Source organism: Molothrus aeneus, chromosome Z (genome assembly GCF_037042795.1).
Source record: "Molothrus aeneus isolate 106 chromosome Z, BPBGC_Maene_1.0, whole genome shotgun sequence".
Taxonomy (NCBI): Eukaryota; Metazoa; Chordata; class Aves; order Passeriformes; family Icteridae; genus Molothrus; species Molothrus aeneus.
The window spans coordinates 57,600,991-57,623,944 of NC_089680.1; the positions used below are offsets into that span (position 1 = coordinate 57,600,991).

At 37.7% G+C, this 22,954-nt stretch overlaps 1 protein-coding gene across 1 annotated transcript in view; it reads right to left on the reverse strand.

Annotated features, from left to right (window-relative positions):
- The window catches only part of TMEM161B (transmembrane protein 161B), a 32,993-nt gene extending 14,193 nt beyond the window's left edge, over positions 1 to 18,800 (reverse strand). Inside the window, exons 1-5 of the mRNA XM_066569174.1 lie at positions 18,751 to 18,800; positions 12,745 to 12,848; positions 8,167 to 8,247; positions 3,693 to 3,790; positions 1,864 to 2,020 (exon numbers count right to left, since the gene is read on the reverse strand). Of these exons, the coding sequence (XP_066425271.1) occupies positions 1,864 to 2,020; positions 3,693 to 3,790; positions 8,167 to 8,247; positions 12,745 to 12,818 (410 nt within the window). The 5' untranslated portion in view covers positions 12,819 to 12,848; positions 18,751 to 18,800. The remainder of the gene's footprint in view (positions 1 to 1,863; positions 2,021 to 3,692; positions 3,791 to 8,166; positions 8,248 to 12,744; positions 12,849 to 18,750) is intronic.
- Between the last annotated feature and the right edge of the window lie 4,154 nt (positions 18,801 to 22,954).

Genomic DNA, 22,954 nt, shown 5'->3' on the forward strand with positions numbered 1-22,954 from the left:
AGCCTAATGTCACAACACAGGAATGAACCCCTTCTGAAACCTCATCTAACTAGGTTCCAGTGACCACAGGAATTGTTACCAATACCCTCTGTATTGTACCTCCTCCTACAATATACAATTCACAACCCTGTTTCACCTAGAATTGCAATTACTATAGGGTTGTTTAAATTGATTACTCCTGAGATACAAGAGATGAAGCAAACAAGGCATTGTCACCAATAAATCTAAGAGTACATTGTGGCTTTTGTATTAGAAGCTTTTTTTTCCATTAGTTCTATTAAACTCCCCCTCATCCTTAAAAATCAGAGTGAAAGTGTTGGTGATCTTCTGATTTTTGAAACAGTAGCCACCTCTTTCTCCTTCCTTCTGCAGAAACTAAACTAAAATTCTCAACCTCACACCAAAAAAATAAAACAAAGGATGTGCAGTAACAATTATACATTACCTATACTATACCTATAATACAATTAAAAGGTGCCCAAGAGCCAAACACTGATTTTCTTCCCACAGCAGACTAGAAAAACACCTTTTGGACCATGGATCTGTTCACTGACATGTCTAAGGGCAAATACCTGATCTGGAAGCATGCTAACTGACATTCTTTTTCCCAAATGTGAGTTGACATTCTCTTCTAGCAAGTTTTTATACATTACAAGGAAAAAATTCTGGAGAAATTCTATGATTTGTGCTCCAGTCTACTTAGAAAAGAACTCCTGTCCATGCTATAAAGGCATCACACATTTTAATAATTATCAAGGACAGGCAAGCATGAAGCATATTCAGAACTCTTAGCCAAATGTAACCAAACATTAGAGTTCAAGATTTTATATAACACCAGCAGCTACTGCTGATATTACAAAGCAACTGACCAAACGACAACACATTAAGAAGCTTTAAAGCTGCCATTTATATAGAGGAAACAATTTTGAATATTCAAGAGGTTTATCAACTGTAGCTTCGCATTTTATCTGTTCTCAGCTGCTGAAGGAGCAGAGGAGCTGTAGCAATTCACTTTCCAGTTCACCTTTCTATAATTTGCTCTCTTAAAAGCCCTTTATTCCATTCCACTGCTTTATCTCCGATCATATCTTTAAACTGCAACTTTCCTCCCTAAAGCACGAGTCTGGATTCGTATGGGGTACACAGTTAATTACCATGCAAGCATCTATGAGTGATAATGCCTTCTCCAGTAAAATAAATTTAAAAATTAACTGCCTCCTCCGTAACAAAACAAACATTTTATGGTTTGATAATGCCTGTTTCCTAAATACTCCACTTCTGTTTCCCTCAGTTTCAGAGGTGAGTTTAGCTTTTCACAGAGCTCAGTTTCTACAACTGTTTACATACCTTATTTTCTGTAAGAATACCTTGAATGTATTTTAAAATTATGAATTCACACATGTATTTTTGCAGTAAACTAGTATACACATCACTGTGCTATTCTGATCAAGAAGCATCAGGTTAAACATATAGAAAAAAAAAAAGGCACACTAAATTTCCAAACTTCTTCAAAAGCTGTAATTTCTGTACACATAACCATTTCTGATTGCCAAATTGAACAAAATCAAGTTAGTTTAGAACCACTACATACTACAGATGAACACTAACTATCTTTGCATACATGCATTTTTCTCCTAAATGGTCTGGTATTAATGTTAGCAAGCTAATGATACCAGCATTTGCAAAGAGCACGTACAGCGTATATATTATTCAACAATAACATTAGCTTACAGGATCCTTTTTCCAAATGGCAAATATTTTTGTGTCCTGCCCAACAGTGGCATGGAGATTGATATGAATTGCAGAATTATGTAAACTATTTGGAACCGGTAGAGGGGGATTCAACACAAGAGAAAAGGATACATTGCAAAGCCCAAGACAAGCAGACACCACACTATGCTTATATTCATTTCTTGTGAGGGCTTCATAATGCTGTAGTAGACTTCTGTCACCACATACACAACTGTAGCTGCAACAGTAAAATCCACCAACCACTGATATTCTGGAAAGTAATGCAATGCTGAAAAATATATGTTTGTGAATGTTAAAGGTATGTTTTAAGGCAGTTACTGATATATATGGAATGGAGAAGCAATTAAAAAAGGTTTTAAACTATGTATTAAGTGTATTGAAATGAAATTTAGGTAGACCGACATTGACCAAGTGAAATGTAACAATGAAAAAGTTACTCAACAATGTGAATGTCATTCTTTACTTCTGTCATCCAATACTTCATAACTACTCAAATTTATAAGGCTGTGAGGTTTTACTATTTTATCACCTCAGCTTTTATACATTAACATCCTAAATCCAAAAAGCATACTTAATTTAGATTTCACAACACAGAGAGTAAATGGTTTTCCAGCTGAGTCTGGCTGCAATTCCAGGTAAGATGGTTTGTTTTGACCCTTTGTAAAAGATTGATATCTCACTGGCAATCATTTACTATAATACAAATAAACAGTTCTTTTTATTTTACAAACCCCACTATCTAAGATAACTGATGGATTGCTCATCAAGATTTTGTTAATACGTCCTATAAAGCAATAATCGTTGTGTAAACTTCACTGTAAAAATTCTGGGAATCATACTGTGTTGCATACAGGCTAGATGTTATGGAGAGAGTTCCTTCAGGTGTTGGAAATTCCAAAGAACCATTTGTGACAACACAAATTGTCTCCCCCAAACACCTTCCCTACATGTACACAATTTTAAAGTGAGAAAACACTACTGAACGTTTGACTTGACTACAAGCTACCTGTTGGCAAAGATACGAAACTGGGCAAACTTTAATATTTCCAAGTCCTACGCTTGTTATTTTGAAATAACTATCTGGTTAGATTTACAAACAAATTGTATATATTATTTTTCAAACACAGTCAAACCCTATCATTCAGTTTGACAATTACATGACATAATTTCAGGTAAGTAACACTAATTGAAACTTGTGAATGTTTTGTTTATTTATTTCAAAAACTTCATTTATGTTACACACATGCTGTCTCCTACAATTTAAGCTGAGAATATACATACTTTCTTTCTATATTTATCCAGAGTACACATAAATATAAAAATGTAGGTAGAAAGAAAATATGTATCACATACATACTCATATATGACCTTTCTGTACAGAACGACTGATTATGATTTAATAATCAAAAATTACCATCTAAAAAATTATAGTCATACTTTCCATTTCCTTCAAAACACTTAATGCTGCATATTTCTGTACTGTCGCTTGCTATTTTTAAGCATTTTACCTGAATGCTTGAGATGTATGGCTGAAAGGGCTTAGGTTCCAATACGATAGCACATACCCTATGTTAGATGAGCAGAAAGTATGACTTGACATCTACAAATTATTATTTTCTTGTACAAAGTTAAATGCTCTATTTTGAATAGACAATTATGTGATTGTTTCAGTGCTGTCTCATATTGCTATAACTGATAAAGTTGTGCTTTATGTTGGCTTTCATCTACTCATCCTTTTCCACAACACCGCTATTAACTGTCATTCATAGAACAATAAAGGAGACTCAGCCCTACTACGTGCTTTCTCATTTATGACCAGCTGTGCATTCTATTCATTCACATTCTACAAAAAGGACATTTCAGCATTAATTACAAATAAACACTTGATAGAAAGAATCAGGATATATTCGAAATAATGTATTATTGTTGCATACTCTTACCAATAGTGTCCCTTTCTGTTACAGATTTTGTTTCCAGATGAAGATCAATATCTTTTGGAATGGTTAAGGGTTTGTTTTCAATATGACCATTATATTTTCTGTAAAATAAATAAATAAATAGATAGTACAAGCATGGGTATGACAAAATAATTTTTTTCAATATAGAATGACATTTCAAATTTTAGAAAAATGTAGAATGCTTTTTTTTCCCCAAATACAAGTATTTTTATCTTTTTAACTAAAAGTAGAACTTCAAGTTAAAATCTTGGAAAACAACCAGATATGTCAATGGCTTCCAGCTATAACTTGACAGACTCTGATATACTACTGTGGTATGGATTTAAATGGCTTCCAGCTCCTTCAATCTGAGCATGCATTGTATCAAGGTCCAGGAGACAGTATTTATTTCAGCCAACTAATTTTATCTATTTAGAGCTACAGGGTGATGTCAAAAAAAAAGAAATAAAAAACTTGCATCAGTCCTTCTTGTCACAACAAGGTACATCACATGAGCTGAGCTAAACTAACCTAGATCTTTGAAAGGTCCAACCTACTAACCATCAAGCAAGGCAATTTAAGGCATCTTTCTAATCTAAAAGGATGTGTATTTAGACCAAAAGGTGCTTTTCATCTGGAGCTCTCAAACTATACCAATATCATGATTTTCACTTCCCTGAAATTAAGTCATACTGGAAGACTTTAAATTTAAAACCCAGCACACTCTTAAAAGAAGATTAACGAAGTTAAAGAATTTAATCTGGGAGTCCAGCATTAGTAACTAGTGTAAAACTTCCTTCTCAAACTATTAAAAAGAAAATCATTAAAGGAGATCAGAAGATGTTTTGCTACATTAAAAAAACATACCTAAAACTTAAGACCTCTAAAAGGCTAGAAGAAAACAATAAACTGCCACATTTTACAATATCACCTCTGAAATTAGAAAAGGAGAGGTGGACTTTCCATAGGAAAACAAATTATTGCAATATAAGCATTAAAAAGAAATCAAATCAATCACAAACTTAGTTTTCAGGAATGCTTTCATCTCAGCTCATATGTGAGAGGAAAATACGAGCAGAAAACAGTAATAAAAATTTTCAGGTTATATTTATGCCTAGGATAACCTGAAGCATAAGAATTTTAATGGACAAACTATATATAGATAGCAATCTAAAGTATTACCCAAAAAATTGAGTTATGCAAATCTACAAAAGAAGTCCCAAACACTGCCCAAGGACTAGACTACCTGCAAGCTCCTGTGTACTTCCATGCCTGCAGCTGTACTCCTGATTTTTTTCCTACTACCTGTATCCAGGAGTACTATCATCTTGAGCCATATCACTGAAGCCATTTCAGATCAACAAAACTTGGTGTTCCTACACTTTAATTATCCCAGGCAATCCAAGAGGCACAGACAGAACATACCTAGGATCATTGAATGGTTTAGTTCAAAGTAAAACACAGTAGCTATGGATCTTTTCATAAGCCTAACAATTTTGTATAATATAAACAATTCAGAAGCAGAAAACCCACCTAATATTCTTGTGGTCCTAAAGCCTACAGTATAATACACTGAAGGGTAATATGCACTGAATAAAATTAACTAAAATTTCACACTACAGCTGTTTCTAAGGCAAGTTTTCAAGCAAGCTCCTTGTATCTCCTTTAACCATTTCTCTTTAAATTAGTTCAGACTGAGAGTGTGTGTATTTAAGGAGCTGGTAATGCACTTTGCAAGACTGTGGTCTTGACAAAGCTGATTCTTTATCCTGCAAAGTATTCTTTATCATGGGGAGTATAAACAAGATGGATCTTTATTTCTCTAACACTGTTTCACATCTCCTTGTTGGGATGATTCAGAAGATGTACATTCCATTTTGTGCAACCTGAATCAGTAAATCCAAACCAACTCGACAGGAACAATTCCCACTTAACCATGGCTCTTCACAAACAAGAGTCTCTTCTTTCAAGGACACAGAGGTACACTCATTCATTAAAAAATAAATTATTATTCAGTCAGTGGTTAAACAAGTAAAGCAAACAAAACATCATTTAAGCCCCCACATTACTGCTTCAGTTTCTTTGAAGTTTTATATTCCCCTTTGATTAACATTCACCCTGGTACAAACACGTACTACTACTATTGCAAAAGACTGGCAAGGCTGAGGAAAGGCAATAAGAGCAAAGGCACAATTATTATGTGGCAGTACAATTGTGTTTTTCAGTTTAAGGCTCCTATGGGTGGACTTAAACTTATAATTACATAAATTAAGTTATTTCACATATGAATAAATATCACTGGTTACATGGATAATTATTAATTATGTTCTTATTCACAATTATTTTGCCTCATTTTTGTCACAGAAAACTGTTAAGATAAAAAGACATTCTTAATTTTAAGGAATGTTGTAAAAAAACATTACTACTTTACAAGGAACAACTTAACCCAGAGAATGGCGGTGAATGATGCTGCATCAAGTTGACAGCTGGTCACTCATAGTGTTCCATAAGGCTCAGTACTGGGCCCCATCCTGCTCAAGATCTTTACAGATCATCTGGACAAGGGGATGGAGGGCACCCTCAGTCAATTTCCAAACACTAAGTTGGATGGGCATGTTGATCTCCTGAAGGGCAGGAAGGCTCTTGGGAGGGATCTGGACAGGCTGGATTGGGCTGATACCATGGCATGAGGTTCAACAAGTCCAAGTACTGCGTCCTATACCTGAGTCACAACAACCCTATGCAGTGCTACAGGATGGGGCAGAGTCACTGAGTACTGCCCAGCGGAAGAGGATCTGGGGCTGCTGGTTAACAGTGACTGAACATTAGCCAGCATGGGCCTAGAGGACCAAGAAGACCAAGCACATCCTGGCCTGTGTCAGACATACTGTGGGCAGCAGGACCAGGGCAGTGACTGTATTCTGTAGTCAGCACTGCTGAGGTCATACCTAGAATCCTGGGTTCAGTTTTGGGCCCTTCACAACCAGAAAGACATTGAGGTGCTCGAGCAAGTCCAGGGACAGGGAACTGGGGAAGGGTCTGGAGTACAAGTTAGATGAGGAGAAGCTGAAGGAGCTGGGGACTCTCAGCCTGGAGAAAAGGAGGCTCACAGGGAGCCTTTTTGTTCTCTACAACTGCCTGAGGGAAGGCAATAGCTCCGTGTGGGATGGTCTCTTCTCAAGGTTAACTAGTAACAGGATAAGAGGACCTAGCTTCAAGCTGTGCCAGGGGAGGTTCAGGATGGACCTGAAGAGGAATTTTGTCATGGTATTGGAATGGGCTGCCCTTCTTGGGCAGTATTTTGTGGAGTCATCATTCCTAGAGGTTTTCAACAAATGACTGGATGTGGCCTTCAGGGCTGTAATTAACGTGTGATCAAAGGTTGATCTCAGAGGTCTTTTCCAACCTAAAAGAGGCAAATACAATTGCTAACCATGCTGCTTAAGAGCTAGGAAACAGGAAGAAAAATTAAATTACAATTAACGTTGTATGAGCAGTGCAGAGATTAATTCAAATCTTAAGATTTATAAGGGAGTTCATACTGGGATAGAAGAAACAGAGCTAGAAAAAACCTCCTGTGTTACCAAAAAGAAAACCACAGTGCATTGTCTGGTTCTAAACAAAGCCAATTTAGACATATTTCATCAACATGAACAGCTCCACCACCTCAAGATGTCTCAGTTCCTGATGCAGCTGTACTTTTGGTACAGTTTGGAACTTCATGTCTGAATACCAGAAATCTATTTCCAGCTTAAGCTGATAGAGAGCCATTCCATCCCCTCAGTTGTCTTTTGATTCAGAAAGCCTAGCTCTTTTAGCCCCCTTGAATAAGACAGACTTTGTTTCCTGGATGATCCCAGCAGCTCTCTTTTCCTGTTCACATACAAATTTTATTTTTCTTGAACACAAGTGATCGGAACTGTATACAGTAATCCAGATAAAGTTCTACATTGGTGTCTTGTCCAAGAGGATTAATATTTCCCTCTCCCTTCAGTAGAAACATTTAATGTAATATATCCTAAGAGCCCATTTGCCTTTATCACAGCTGTGTTAAGAGTGGTGGCTTACAGTAATCCTATGTTAAACTAATATACTCAAATCTTTCTTCTCTCACTTCAAGATGAAAAGCTGCAATCCTAAGATTTGTTTCCACAATTTTTATCTAAATGCATACACTCACTGAAAAAACTTGTCATTGAATTAGCATTTCACAGACCGTTCTGTGGGCAGAAATTAACCAGTTCTGCCCAATTTGGGAATGTCCAACTCTGTTAAACTGATAAAACATGTTTTGATAAAGAACTGTGACAATTAATGCAAGAAGGGCAGTCATATGCAACTAGCAGTTTTTAACTCATGCTAAGACAAAAGTAGCCTGGTGACAGACAAAAGTAGTATGGTTCATTACTAGATGAACCATATAATGCTGAAAAAAACCCAAAAGGTGGGGGAAGACAAGCTTAAAAGGAGTATTTACCTATCTTTTTTACTTTTCCCTCTTTGCTTCCCTGCAAGAATCCGCAGTTCTTCTTCAGTGGGATGTTGATACCACCGTAAGCTAAAGAAAAAGAAAACCTCAAGTAAAACAAGACCATTAGTAGCAATTTAGAGCATGGCTTTCAAAAAATTGTATAACAACACAGATTTATATACTTACTAAGACACCTAATTTGTCACTCCTAAGCAAGACACCTTTGTGTGTCAGTACCAACCCTACCTGAACTGAACAACAGCTAGAGTTCAGTTCTCTACAGCAAATCAGGTATTTATAAATAACTAGAAAGCTTTGCCACTTTGTAATTCACATGAAAGCCCTTCAAGTCTCTGAACAACAACTTTTAAAGATATCATCAAATACAGCAAACACAGTCATACAAGGTGGGAAAGTTCACTAGAATAATTATACCACTACAATTACTCATTAGAACCATATTCTAAACAACTTAATAAAGTATATTATATCCCTGCCAAACCCAGTAATTTCCCAGAATCTGAAATATCTATTATCTAATAATCATTACCAAACATAATCAAATGTTTTTTCTTAAGCAGAGTACATCGTAACCCCTTTCCTTAAACAACTTCTACTAGAAAAAGTGCTATTAAAAAAATCACTAATTTACACATAATTGACCTACAAGTCTTTTCATTTTCATAGATCAATGCAAGTCTTTTCACTTTCATAGATCAATCACTTTCATAGATCAATTAATTGCCCATTCATTTCAAAAGGCAAGAAATGGCATGGAAATTTTGAAGAGGACAAACAGAGATGGTTAAGTGTCTAAAATGGTATCTTTTACCTAAATTTCTAAGTATGGCAAAAATCTTAGTAGCTGAAACAAGCATTTTCCACATTCTGTCCAGATTCGGGAAGTCACTATGATCTCCACATATCACTATGATCTCCCCTCTGAAATGCTGCAGTAAAGGAGACCAAGTATTAACAAGGACAGACATGAGAAATGTGTGTGGAAGTAGAAGACCACTAATTGTCACACATGGTGATGCAGGTCAATACATGATAAAGGAATCCTCAACCACCACCTCACATAAAGAAAACTTCACCAAGTAGGACCATTCAAATCCATATTGGTGAATTAGAGATGATGTCAGATGCAATTTCAAAAAGTTAGCAAAGGCAAATTTGGAAGGCATCAAAACTCAAACAATCTCAAGCCATTTAATAACACTTGATTCCCGGCTCCGTTTTAGAAAGGGTGCCTTCATGTTGGGAACTCTTCAAGAGAAAAGAACGCTAATACCAGCCAACAGACCATCAAACCATTGCACACTGCAAATTTCCACTAAAGGAATTCACTGCCAGTTCCAAAAGTGAAAATGGCAAATATTACAAATTTTGCATGAACACAGTTTTGGATGGGGAAAAAAACGAACTCAATTTTGTATAAGTAAGAGTGAAAGTTACTTCGTTAATTTATTTTTATTATGTATAGTACAGTTGAGGGATCTGTGATTTGCAAACTTCGCTGCAAAAAAGACTTTAAGACTGAGACACAAATAAATCAGAGAAACAAGCTTTGCATCCAAGTCAAACTACTCTAGAGATGTTAACTTCTGTCCTTCACATGACCCAAAGCAACTGTGAAAAAGCAGAAATATATTCTCCTGTTTTGTCATTTACCACATCTCCCTGATCTGTACTTGGGATGCTAATGATGAAAGCCACCTATGTGGTAAAGAAACTTTTCAAAATCTTTCCTGCACAGACAGAGAAATGGCACCTTATGCAGCAGAACAAACAAAATTCTTGTTCTGTGTAGCATGCTAACACAAATCAAACCACAAATTATACCACAATTTGCTCCTAATTATACTACAAAATGACATTGCAAGTGATAGCCAATTAGAACTAATAGGATAAAGAGTTTTGGTATTTTTCAGTTGATAAACCCTACACATCTTGCATTTAAAATCTCAAAACCAAAAGACTTGAACAAACATTTTCATAAAGACAGAGATAATAGAAAGTAGTTTATATCTGTTTTAGCTTACATATGCTTAAAACTGAAATCCCACAACTGATTACCTTATGGCTTTGACATATCCAAGTCAGTCTGAATAGCAACCGACACACAGACATGCCCTAGTTAATTTGAATAAAGGTCATTAACGAATCTACAACAAAACATCCATTTTCCCCTGTATCCTGACATGGCCTGAAAACATAGTAGCTGAAATAGATGAGTAACTTAAAAAGCAATGTTTTGGTAGAGAATGTTTTATTAGTTAAAAATGATGCAAGGCCTATGCAGATATTTAGGCTGCCAAATATTTCAATAAATCTATTTAATTGCATTCAAGTTCTGAAAATAGCACTGATTGAAAAAGTTTGTATTTCTTAACAAATTTATGTAAATTGCTCTTCAAGAATCAATGATAGCTATTTATTCCATTAGTAAGTAACTACCTTAAATCTGTCTATCCTAACAATTCTTTTAGATTTTGAGAAGTCTTTGTTTCCTTTTAACAAACTTCCCATAAACACAAACAGCCATCCTTAAACAAACAAGTCACTTAATGTTTCTGTCTTGTCTGATAACATGTTTATCCTCCCTCCCATTTAGTGAGGACTATCTACAGACATTTCAGATCCGTCTTGCCTGCTAATCCTTTGGAAGCAGGACATTCAAACAAAGTCACTTAAAAACCACTGTTAGATATCAAAGATTAGTTGAAGTTTACAAACAAAGGTTAGGAGGAGCAGGTGATAATTTTTTCTTAGACAGATGGACTGCTTTAGGAGTGTGCCTGTACCTGCATGCTTACGTCTGTAAAATCCTCTATAAAACCCACCCCACCCACACAGGTCTGTCAAATATCACTGGGAAAAAGACAATGGAGAAATGGGTTAAAGATAAAAGATAACCTTAGTTATCAGGTTAACTAAGAAAATAACTGCTTTTCTTTCTATCATTAAAATTCAGATTCTTGTTGCAGTGAATCTTCTGACTTATTCTTATTTCTAGACCACAGGATTATTTCTGACTCTTTATACAATTCCTGTATTCAGGGAATTATTCAGAGTGCCTGACATTACAATACACTAAAATAGCTATCAGATATATAAAAGAAAACTGAAAAGCAACAACCAGCTACTAACATGGAAGGCAATAATAAAATTCCCACTGACTTCAATAAGAGCAAAATTACCCAAGCACAAGTGCTGAAATCCTGCTTGAAGTATTTATCAATCTGCAGATGCGCGAAGATAAATTAAGAAATGGATTTGAAAAATATTTGAACAACAAACTTCTCCCTATTGCTGGTACGTGGCATGCCTTAAAACAAGGATACTTGTTTTCACTTGTAAGTGAAAACTTCACAAAAATGAAGAACGTGGGCATAATACTGACAAATTATTTTGCAAGAGCAATTAGATATTTAAATTTTCAAATAAAAGTTTACATCAATCTTAGACATAAAAGGTACAATATGCAATTTGGATAATTGCTGATAAAAAATACTCTCACACTGACACACACTAAAAATAAATGGTAGCCAGTTTCATATTGATTAGTGTAATGTTCTTTTTGGAGCACAAGAAAGGTGATCAATATCCTGCCAATATGGTTAACAGTGAAACTTCACACAACAATTAAGAGTATGATTCCTGTTTGTGTCATCCACCTGACAATTACTGTTTTCTGTTATATCTAACATACATCTAAACAACATTTACAGTCACTTTTCATTAGCAACTTGATGGGTGATGAAATCTGGAATATTAAAAAGGAACAAGTTGATAATTATGAGATGCAGAGAAAAAAGACAATGCAAAGATTTGTTAATACTCCTATGGAGTACATTATTATTCAAGGATACTCCTTTAGAAAGTAGGCAGTAAGGATCTGATATTCTCAAAATTTTAACAGTTACAAAAGACAGCACACTACCTGCTAATCGTACAAAGTGTTCCTCTTACCAAATGAAATCACACAGTACCTATGATTCTTTTTAATATTTAACATAGTGGTTTATATTCAAAACAGCTGCTGTTTTAAATTGTTATTATGGATACAGCAACACAGGGAATGCTCCCCTAGGAACTCACTATGTCTGTTTGATCTATTGCTACAAGGAAGTAGTGTACTGAAATTTATATTAATCCTGTCCTTTGACGTATTAAAAAGGAATAGAATTTTTAATAAATACCTAAGCACTCTTCATATGCAAGGCTAATCAGAAGGTAGTTTATCAACAACACAGAGACAGTGCAGAGGAAAAGAAAACTCTTTTATTCTTCAGTATATTGTATTGAATTTAGCTTTTTAATATTAAAGGATGCACCTTGTACCTTTAATAGAAGAGTTGAACAACAATTAACTTTGTGACTGATACAATTAATAGCAACAAACAAGTATGTTCTTTTACAGCAACACTGTCATTTTGCCTTGAGACCACAAATCAGGTGTAACAATGCTATGGTAATAAATTTAATAAAAGTCAATTACTTAAAAAAAACCCAAACAAGATCAGTATGTTTTACTTTTACCACCCTGTTGCATAATTACCATATTCACACTTATCTTACCTGCCACTACAGAGAAGCCAACGAGCAAGAGAATAGTGAGGTATGATCTTCTGTATGACACTAGCCATTACCATGGTAACCACCAACTGTACACCTATCACACCCTGTGGAGAAATAAGTTAATAACAAGTCAGTATGTGCTTCAGAAAAGTGTTTAAGTATCTTAAAAAAAAAAAAAAACCAAACTTAGTAACAGTCTGTATAACAGGCATGATAACACTGGGGAGGAATGGGGGGAGTGAGGAGGCAAAATACTAAAGTTGTTAAAAAAAATTCTCTGAAACTTCTACAATAACTTACAAAATTCATCAAAGGGAAAAGGCATTCTCAGGTCACCACAGCTAATCTCCCTGAAGAGGAGATCCTCCCCCTAAGATCCTCCCCCTCATAATGCTGGCCTCATTATGTATGTACAGACATTTCCTCTTTGTTTACCTAAATATGTGGGTTTCTATCTTCTCTGATTAGTCATTTTCAAGGACTCCTCTCCACATCATCATCATCCCTACTATACCAGCTCAGTCCACCACCTTTTCCTCTTGATTTAAGGGTCATCAACTCTTTCCTCTCTAAATCCTAGTCTAAATACCAGTTTGGCCAGACTGCTGGCGAAGATGCTCTTGTCCCACTTGATTGGGTGGATACTGTTCTGTCTTACCAATCCTTGCACCTCAACAGAGTCCCATGGTCACATAAGCCAAATACCTTCTACCAACACCTGCTATGCAATGAGCTGTTAACCTACAACTCTACATCAACCCTCCCCCTCCCTACCAGCAGTATAATCTTTCATCCTAAATAATGCACTAAGGAAAGTACACGCACTCTTTTCTTCCTTTAATGCTTTCTTCCTTAGTAAAACAAAATTGTGCAGATACTGCTTTTATTAAAAAACATAGGCAGATGAAATGTTTTGGATATACATTATTATCTGTAATTCAACACGATTGAGGGAGATAAAGACAGAATAAATTATCCTTTAACTATTTATAAACACTTTCAATATGTTACCATACGTCTCACAAAAAAGTGCCATGTATCAATAAAAGGATGTACTACTTTTTTATACTTTGAAGTAACACCTTTGGAGGGCGTCAGATACCAGCAAGTTTCTTTGGTGCTCAAGAGTCTCCTCGCCTCCTCCTTCTTTGGAATTTCTACTGCTTCTACACTTTGGTGCCATCAACTCCTTGAGGTATCTCAAAAAGTAAAACCTCACTTTTGTTTATGTTCTGTTTCACTGATATCAGGATCAGGAGCTGTACATATTTGAACACTCAATCTTTATTAAGGTTATGCAGAGTTCTGCACATAGATTACTCAAACCAATTCCACCAGCTTCCTAGCTAAGACAAGTGCATTCCTAACAAAAAAGTGTTACCAGCTGCATGCATAATATATATGCTATACTTACATTACTAAATTGCTAAGTATATACTCTTTGAGTACAAAACAAACCATTTTAAAAGCAAATGTTTCTTCTGACCATCTTACACTAAGCCCTATAACCACTTCCACCCAATGTAAGCGAGAAATCACTGTCCCTTCATCTAGCCTCTCTACTAAGCCATTATTCTCAGAATTCACTCTCTCAGGGTGAACTTACATTAATATTCCTCTAGAATAATGCATTTATTAGAAGCACAGCCTAATCAGATGCCAATATGTCTCTTCATTTACTCCTAGAGCTTCCTATCTGTAAGGGAAAGAAATTGCCTTAACTCAAGACAAGAGAAGGGAAAAAGATGCAAAATAGGCAGTTTTTTTTATATAGGGCAGCAGGTCCACTAGCTGAGCTAAAATACTTACAATTCAAGAGACTACTTAAAAGTGTACCCATAGAAACTAATTTCCTTACTCAAATAAAGTCTGCACATTGTAACAGAACCCATCAGGAACAATTCCTCTTAGCCACTGAATGCCTTGCTGCACCCTATATACCTGTTTCCAGCAGAAATTTATAGTGCTTAATCCCATAAAGTTACTGATGTATTTGATAAAAATAGAAATACCTGCAAACCTTTCGGTGTACAAATAAAAATAACCTAGCAAGTTTTAAGCCATTTGAAAAAAAAAAAAAACAACAACCAAACCTAAAACCCCAATGATATCTCTAAACTTAATTTTGACTTTGTGGAGGAAATATCCTAATATCCTTCTGGTATTTTTCTACATTTTAAGCAATTAAAAAATGTATATACATCCATATATACAGATATGCCATATGTGGGCATTTTTCTTGATTCCTGAAAGTTAGTATTTAATCACAAGCAATATACTAATAGAGAAAAGCTGTCACAAGAAATTTTTTAAAAAATCCACTGCATTAATCTTCCTGCAATCTACCAAGAATACTAGTCACAGGAACACATTAGACAATACAATGAGTCAAAATAACATGCTATGTGCACAGCACAACTTTTTGCAAACTCTACCTGTCTGGATGTGTTTACACTCTACTTGTAGGTTAACTAACACACTCCAGGAAAATCTACAACACCCCAAACTACCCCCATATTACAACACTAGAACACATTTTCCCTCCATCCCCAAATACAGGGTTCAATTCAGGCTCTGTCTAGAGCCAGTCACCCTCAACTTCTGAGTCTTCACTTTACACTAATATCAGTTTAAATTCAAAACAACTAATTTCAGAACCATAAATGAAGATTAGGTGCTGATTTCCACAAATATCATACATCCTCTACTTGCACATTAGAGGACACAGGATTCAGATCTTCATCAGAAAAGTACAACTTTAAAAATCTAGAGTATAAGAAATAGAGTGATAGATATTTGAGGAAGGAGATGCTCAATGTCAAGGCTGACACCGCAGGGGGTTTTGAGGATCTGTGGTAAACAAACCCTGGAACCTACCACTTGATGTATATTGAAGTAATAAACACACAGTTGGTGACTGGGTTGACTCAAAACTAAGAGAAACACTACTCACTGTTAAGAGATGAGGAACTGCTGCACAGATTAAATAACATGTCTGCAGTTACAGAATAGTTTGTGGAATTGAAACCATTTCATAAGGCCTCCAACACTGATTCCACATACATGCATGTCCATAATTATCGTGCTTCAGCTTTGCAGCTTGAAACCAGGTTCAAGACACTAGAGAGAGAGGTCTGCATTCTGCTGATCAAGACATTTTTGTCAATCTCTCTAATACTGGGAAGCATAGGGACTAAGTCAGTTTTTCTGCAAAACACAGGCTGGCAAGCAACCTCCTGGTCAAAAACAAGACTGAAATGGTACAGCCATGCAGCAACAACACAGTCCAATAAACTGCAGTCTGTCTTTCTGCCACAGAGGAAGATCTTTGATGGAGAAGATCTTGAGGTCTATGTTCACTTCCTGACCCTCCAGTAACCATGGCATTCCCACCTTTGTTTGAGTAACATAACACACTTTACATAAAAGCTTTAAATAAAACATAGCAGAGAAAACATTAAGTAGTCCACAAGAATAGTTTCAGCAGTTACTCTAATGTGAAGCTTGACAGATTTCTTAAAATTGGTAGGAAAGAAATGGCAGGCTGAAAATGCAAAAGTGTAAGGTTGAATAAAGTATAACCTGGACTTTGGTTTTCACAGTCTTTTATAGTACATACCTGGAGACAGACTTGCTGATTAGTAGAAGGACAAAAACTAAGAATAAGCAATTAAGATAAATTTACAATACTCTTATCTACACAGTAAGTGTACTTATAAAACACCAACAGCTACCTCACAGTAAGAAAAAAAAAACACAACAAATTTTTAAAAGTACTTCTACCTAAAGAACATTTTTCTTTTCATCATTACTTGATTTATAGAACATGAAATAAAAAGATAGACAAGGTTGATTGTATTATGCAAAGACACCACTCCAGTCTCCTTATTTTGACCTTGCCCAAGGTTATTCCTCCTTACCTGTAGTAAAAGGGCATGGTTTCCGTCTTTTCTTCCTTTTACCACTTATCTACCTATTACAAATAATTCAAATATCAGCTTTACACAGGACTTTAAAACTACTTGTTCTCATACAGTAACCATTTCCTCTATTACAAGATGAGGGCCTTGAGCTGAAGCCAACTGCTGTATGCACCAGGACTGCAGTAGGGATACAACTGCACAACTGAAAAAAAGCTGGTAGAATCCCATTCACAACTTTACCTTCAGAAATTTAATGCCCACTACTTACTTTCTGAAGTGGCAAGTCTTGTAAAAACAAGATTTTAACACAACTGTACTTGAGTATCCTACAGATGTTAATACAGGGCATAATAATATCTTTCAATGGTAGCACACAAACACACTAATATGGCTGATGATTTTTCAAGTAAGAAACTGAAAAGGTATTGTAATAGTAGTGGCCACCAAGATTTTTAAGAGAATATAACAAATATTCCTATCTCCTGCAATTTTAAAAGTGCGATGGTATTTGTGAAGTCTGGAAGATAAATCCGCTTTGAAATACCATTTAATAGCTGACACATTACTGCTTTTCCTGTAAGTGAGACTTCCCCATATAATTTTTTCTTCATATGAAAATTTTTCTCCTTATGTCCATGCTAAAGCTCCAGCTTGCAAAAGCAAAACAGTGTTCTCCTGAAACATAAATGCAATTCAAAATTGTTTCCTAAATAGTAGAAAATATTATATAGGATGGCCAAGAAAAGTGAGCTTGCTGTACAACATCTTAAAGTGAATGCTTCCTGTGAAAATGACTACTTTCACAGAATACCTTTAGTCATTACGATAATCAGCATCCTGAGGCAGTTCAAATCCTACGGTTTGTAGAAATCAGACATTCATACAGCTAATTTTGAAAAAGAAATCTACACTAAGAGAACTTTTTTAAAAAAAATCAGATTTTTACTGTTTTTTCTATTCTCAGGACCAAGGCTTCCCTGAATTAGAATTTTCACACACCTACCACTGTTTACAAAAAAGTTGCTTAAAGGGGCATAAAGAATATACAAGGTGTTCAATAATATCACCTAACTGCTCACCCTCACAGAGTCTTTCATACCCAAAGGTCACTTCTCTCTTGACCAGTGTCTTTCCACAGAGACAAAGAACAACCATAAACTGCTGCGTGGAAGGACTCAGATGTGCATGACTCCCTTTGAAACAAGGTGATTTGTTTGAAACCAAACAGTTTTAGTCAGTGAACAGCATCTTACCTGACAGTCTTGCTTCATTTACCACTGAGGCTCTCTAAGTACAAGATTACAGAACTAGTGGTCATTAGGCCAACCACGTTATTCTACAGAAATCTTATGGACAGAACAAGGGCATTTATAAAAATGCAAATTTATCATTATTACTGAAGAAGCAATACAGAATACCTGTTGCAGTGAACACCAATATATACAGAATATATTATTAAATTATAACTAAAACTAGTTCAGAGAAATTATGTACTACAGAGGGAAAAGAAGGTTATACTCCATTATTACTTTTCCAAGATTTTCAAAATTTAGTTTGCCCAGTATTTCCACAAATAAGACAAGCAGAAACTACAGGAAGTTCCCACTCTCTAAAAGATTGGCTTTTTAAAGAACAGGCTCTGTCATTACAGGAATTATTCCAAGTATGAAAAGTGAGAAGACTTTAACGCCTCTCCTGAACAGTCTAAAACACCATGGTCTTACAAAGTGTTAAGACACTTGCGCAGAGCTTGAAGTCATGGCCTAACTGGCATTGCAACTGCACAGAAGAGTCCTGACAGTCCCAGCCTGGCAGGTGTTGATGTTTATAACCTGATTTCTAAGCTCTTGGTACAAAAGAAACTGATCTATGTTTCATTCTCCTGTTGCTTTGGAACTGGAAAATACAGCTTCCAAACAGCACAGAAGTAGACTACCATCTTTTGCCTTCGCTTATGTCATGCAATCACACACAAAGATTATTTGCCCACACTGCAAGCACACAGTAAAGAAAACCGGACCTGATCTTTCAACCCCATTAGGCAACACAAGCAAGCACTCAATTACTTTAAATAAGGACCTACACTGAAAGGAAAAACTTTTTTGCTTGCAATTTTCCAAATATAGCTTCCCATACTAGACCACAGCACTCATGGACTCCTACAAATGAGAGGAGCATCTCAAGGCCTTTTGAATAAGTATTCTAACCCCTGCGGAAAAGAAAAAAAAAAGAAAAAAGGAAAAGACTTCATGAGAAAAAAATACAATTTCTTTCATATACAAGAATTTACACTATAAAAACTACTTTAGTGGAACAACATGATTAAACTTCTAAATAGGAGAATAGCTAAAAGGCAAATTTTATCAAAAATATACTTGTAAAGTGCATTTCTTAAGACTTAGATCAATGAACAAACACTGGTGCCATAGCTAAAATGACATATTGACACTTACATTCATATAGTCATATGGAAGAGCAATATATTAATGGCACATGCAAAATACATTTTTATGCCTGCAGACTCTGTTCCTTGTATCTCAAATATAAGTACATTCAAGGCTAAGTAAATCAATTCCAGTGTTTTAAATGCTAAGACCTAAATACAAAATTCAGCATACCTCTATAGAAATATATCTTTATATAATTTAGTATTCATTAAATACTTAGCCTGCTCTATTGAAGCAACATATATCCAACAAGGCTACATCGTTAGTAGGAATTAGACCAAACTTCATTCTACTGTGTTACAAGGTCATTTATTGTGCACTACATTTAGCCCAATAAATTCTAGCTGTGCTGAAATACTTGCTGCAAAAAAGCAATTTGAGGTGGGACTCTTTTCATGAGATCCTCTCCAGCCCAAACTGTACTGTGATTCTACGACACTCATGTGCTGCCATAGTACACATGGCTGCTGTGACATGATCCAGGGCACAAAGAGTAAACTTGTGGCAATGAACAACAAAGCATCTGGCAAAGGTTTCTGGATATATCGAAGATCACATACACGCTCCGTTTACAGAGGATTTAAGAAGACCTGACAAAACAGTTATACTCACAGAATCAATGCCTGAAAAGAACTTAGGATCATCAAGACCAAATGTCAACCCAGCACGGCCACTGTAATCCCTGAACCTCTAAAACACACCACCGAGCACCAGGTTCAAACGTTTCTAAAACACTTCCATGGATCGTGACTCCACCACCTCGTTGGGCAACTTATTCCAATGCCTGACCACTCAAACAATGAATTTTCTTTTTACTAGTATGTGTAGAAATTTTTATTTCCAATCTCTTAGCTTGAGGCCATTTCCCTGCATCTCACTGCAGGCAGGGTAGAAGAGACCAGCCCCCACCCCACTACAACCTCTGTCAGGTAGTTATAGAGAGGGAAAAGAATCTTGTGCATTTATACAGACACATCCTAACCCCATTACAGAGCACTAAGTGCAATGGCTCACTCTACTTCCCAACGGAAAAGCAGCAGAGAAGGAAACAACCACTGGTCAGTGGAACCGTATCGGCATTAGACCGCGGAAGGCTGCAGACGCCTCGGTGTTCTGTTCACGAGCGCCAACTGCAACGCTCGATGGTGTCACTCCGCTGCCTCCCTGCCCCCGACGCACCCAAACCCCCGAGCTGTCCCAACAGCCAGGGACCGGGGCCTGCAACAGCTTAGCCCCGATTCAAGGGAGGCGAGCGGACCCAGCCGCCCCGCTCACCATGGTGCCCGCCTCGGCCCCGCCAGCCGCCGCTGCCGTCCAGCTCGGCCCCACTCCCGGCACATAAATCCGCCCGCTCGCCGCTCCTGGCCAGCGGACCCCGAGGTCACACCGCGATCCCGCCGCGACCAAGGCCCGCCAGAGCTGTCCGACCAGCTGCCTGCGCGGGCGGGGCTCCGGAGCGCTGAGACGGCGCCGCGACGGACAGTCCCGGCCTCACCGCTCCACCCTCGCCGGCCAGAGAGAAGCGGAGAAGGTAGAGACGCCTGCCACGGCGCACGGCCCGCGGGCCCCTTGGCGACAGCCCTGTTAGGCGTCGCGGGGCCAGCCTGTTCCGGGCAGCGCACCGCCGCGACCCCAACCACGTGACGCGGGAGGTCGCCCCGAGCGCGGAGTTTCTCCAACTCCCGACCCCCCACGTGAGGCACGGCACCGCTGGAGCACCGGGAGAGGAGCGGGCGGAGCGGAGAGAGGTCTGACACGGAGGCAGCGTGAACGGAGCCCGGCGGAGGAGTGGGGGGAAGCAGGGAGTGCGCATGCGCCGAGGTCACATCGCCCTCTCCCGTGCCGTCGCTGCGCATGCGCAATGGTGCGGCGTGAGGGCGGAAGGGTGGGGGGGCCGGCCTGTACGCGGTCGTGGCTGTGGTTAGCGGTACCCAAGGGAGGCTCTCCGAGGAGCGAGGCGGAGTCGCTTGGCCCGAGGGAAATAGGTGTTCTCCTTGCAGAATACTCAGTACTGCGCACTACCTGGATCTGTCCGAAAGGGATGCACCTGGATAGTCCGTCCCAAAACAGCCATGGGGAACAGTCGCGTTGCTCAACAGTTTTGTCGTAAATCGTGCGGTTTTAAATGCGTCGCTGTGGTCCCTTATGCATGAGTTAGATAGGAGCATTCTACTTAAATAGATAAATAGTATTTCTGTAGAAAATACTTAACGTCTGTTCGTATTTTGTCAAGCTTTATCTGCCTCCTGAGAAACCTAGGAGGGTAATTCATAGAATCACAGGATGGTTTGAGCTGGAAGGATCTGTATGGATAATCTCATTCCAAGCCCGTACCATGTCAGGGACACCTTTCATCAGAGCAGGTTGCTTAGAGTCCTGTCCAGCCTAGTCTTCCAGGGATGGAGTGTCCATCCAGTTTCCCTCACCACCCTCACAGTAAGGAACTTCTTAACATCTAATCGAAATCCATCCACTTTCAGTTTAAAACTGCTTGTCCTGGTCCTGTCACTAACTGCCTGTGTAAAAACTCATTATTGCTCTTATAACGCCATCTTTAGGTAAAAGGGCTCTAAGGTCTCTCAGGAGCTTTTTCTTCTCTAGACTGATGATTGCCAACTTTCTCAGCGTGTCTCTTTTGCACAGGTGCTCCAGTCCTGTGATCACCTTTGCAGACCTCATCTGGACTCACTCCAGGAGGTTCCTGCTTTTCTTGTGCTCAGGACCCCAGAGCTGGACACAAAACCCCAGGTGAAGGTCTCAGGAGGTCAGAACAGACCTCCTCATCCTTCAATCCTCCTCCTCCTTCCATCTGCTGACCAGGCTGGTTAGGATGCAGCTTGGGACATGGTTGTCTTTCTATGCTCCACATGTAACTGGTAGGCTCATGTCCAGCTTTTCGTCCACCAGAATCTTGAAAGAAGGATCTCTGCAGGGCTGCTCACAGTGAATCTAAATCTTGCTCCACACACAAATCCCTAGGAAAAGCTAATGTAGTGAAGTCTCAACAACTATCAGGAAGTTACAAACTCTCTAATTCTGACATTTTTAATTCTTCCTTTGAATTATGTCGCAGCTAAAAAAAAACACCAAAAAACACTCAAAATCACATTTCTAAAACAGTAGAACAAATAGATTGCAAAGAAAATAGTCTCTGATACTAGAGATTATACTGCCAAAGGCAAGATGATTCTGACCTATTCAAACCATTTAATTTTAGTCAACAAGTAGGTCTTTAGCCTCCCAATTTATTAATGCTTATTTGGTCACATTTATGGCAAATGTTGCATGTCAAGAAAATAACAAATTCTAAAGGCATTTGTTCTACTCCATGTGTTTCTTGCATGCAGAATACTAAAGAAAATCAATAAGCTCTTTAAAAGGCAAATTTACAAGAAAAAGGTATCAATCTTATTGCAGAGATGGTAAGAGATGAGATGCATTTGGACACCAACTGATTTGAGGCATGTTTACTTGTGGAGGTAAGAGTCTCAAAAGTGTTTTAAACAAAATTCTTAATCTGGAACTCTTTGGCATAAGATATCATCACTGATACAAATTGGTGGCATTTTATGAAAAATAATCAAAATTGGAAGTGAGCAGAACTGTTTAATTAACTGAAACAAGAATTAGTCAGCTTGAACTCTAGCAATCACAATTTCAGAGCTCTAGTATTTTAATTCTAGTGTTGTTTGAATTTGTATTTCACACAAAGACAAGGCCAAAGTTGTTCTAATCACTATGGAAAAATGTATTTTTGGATGGATGTATATGAGCTGAGTGGACCTTTGCAGCAGCGAGGTAAAGAAAACTTCCCCATGCGTTACTGCCAAACACCACTAC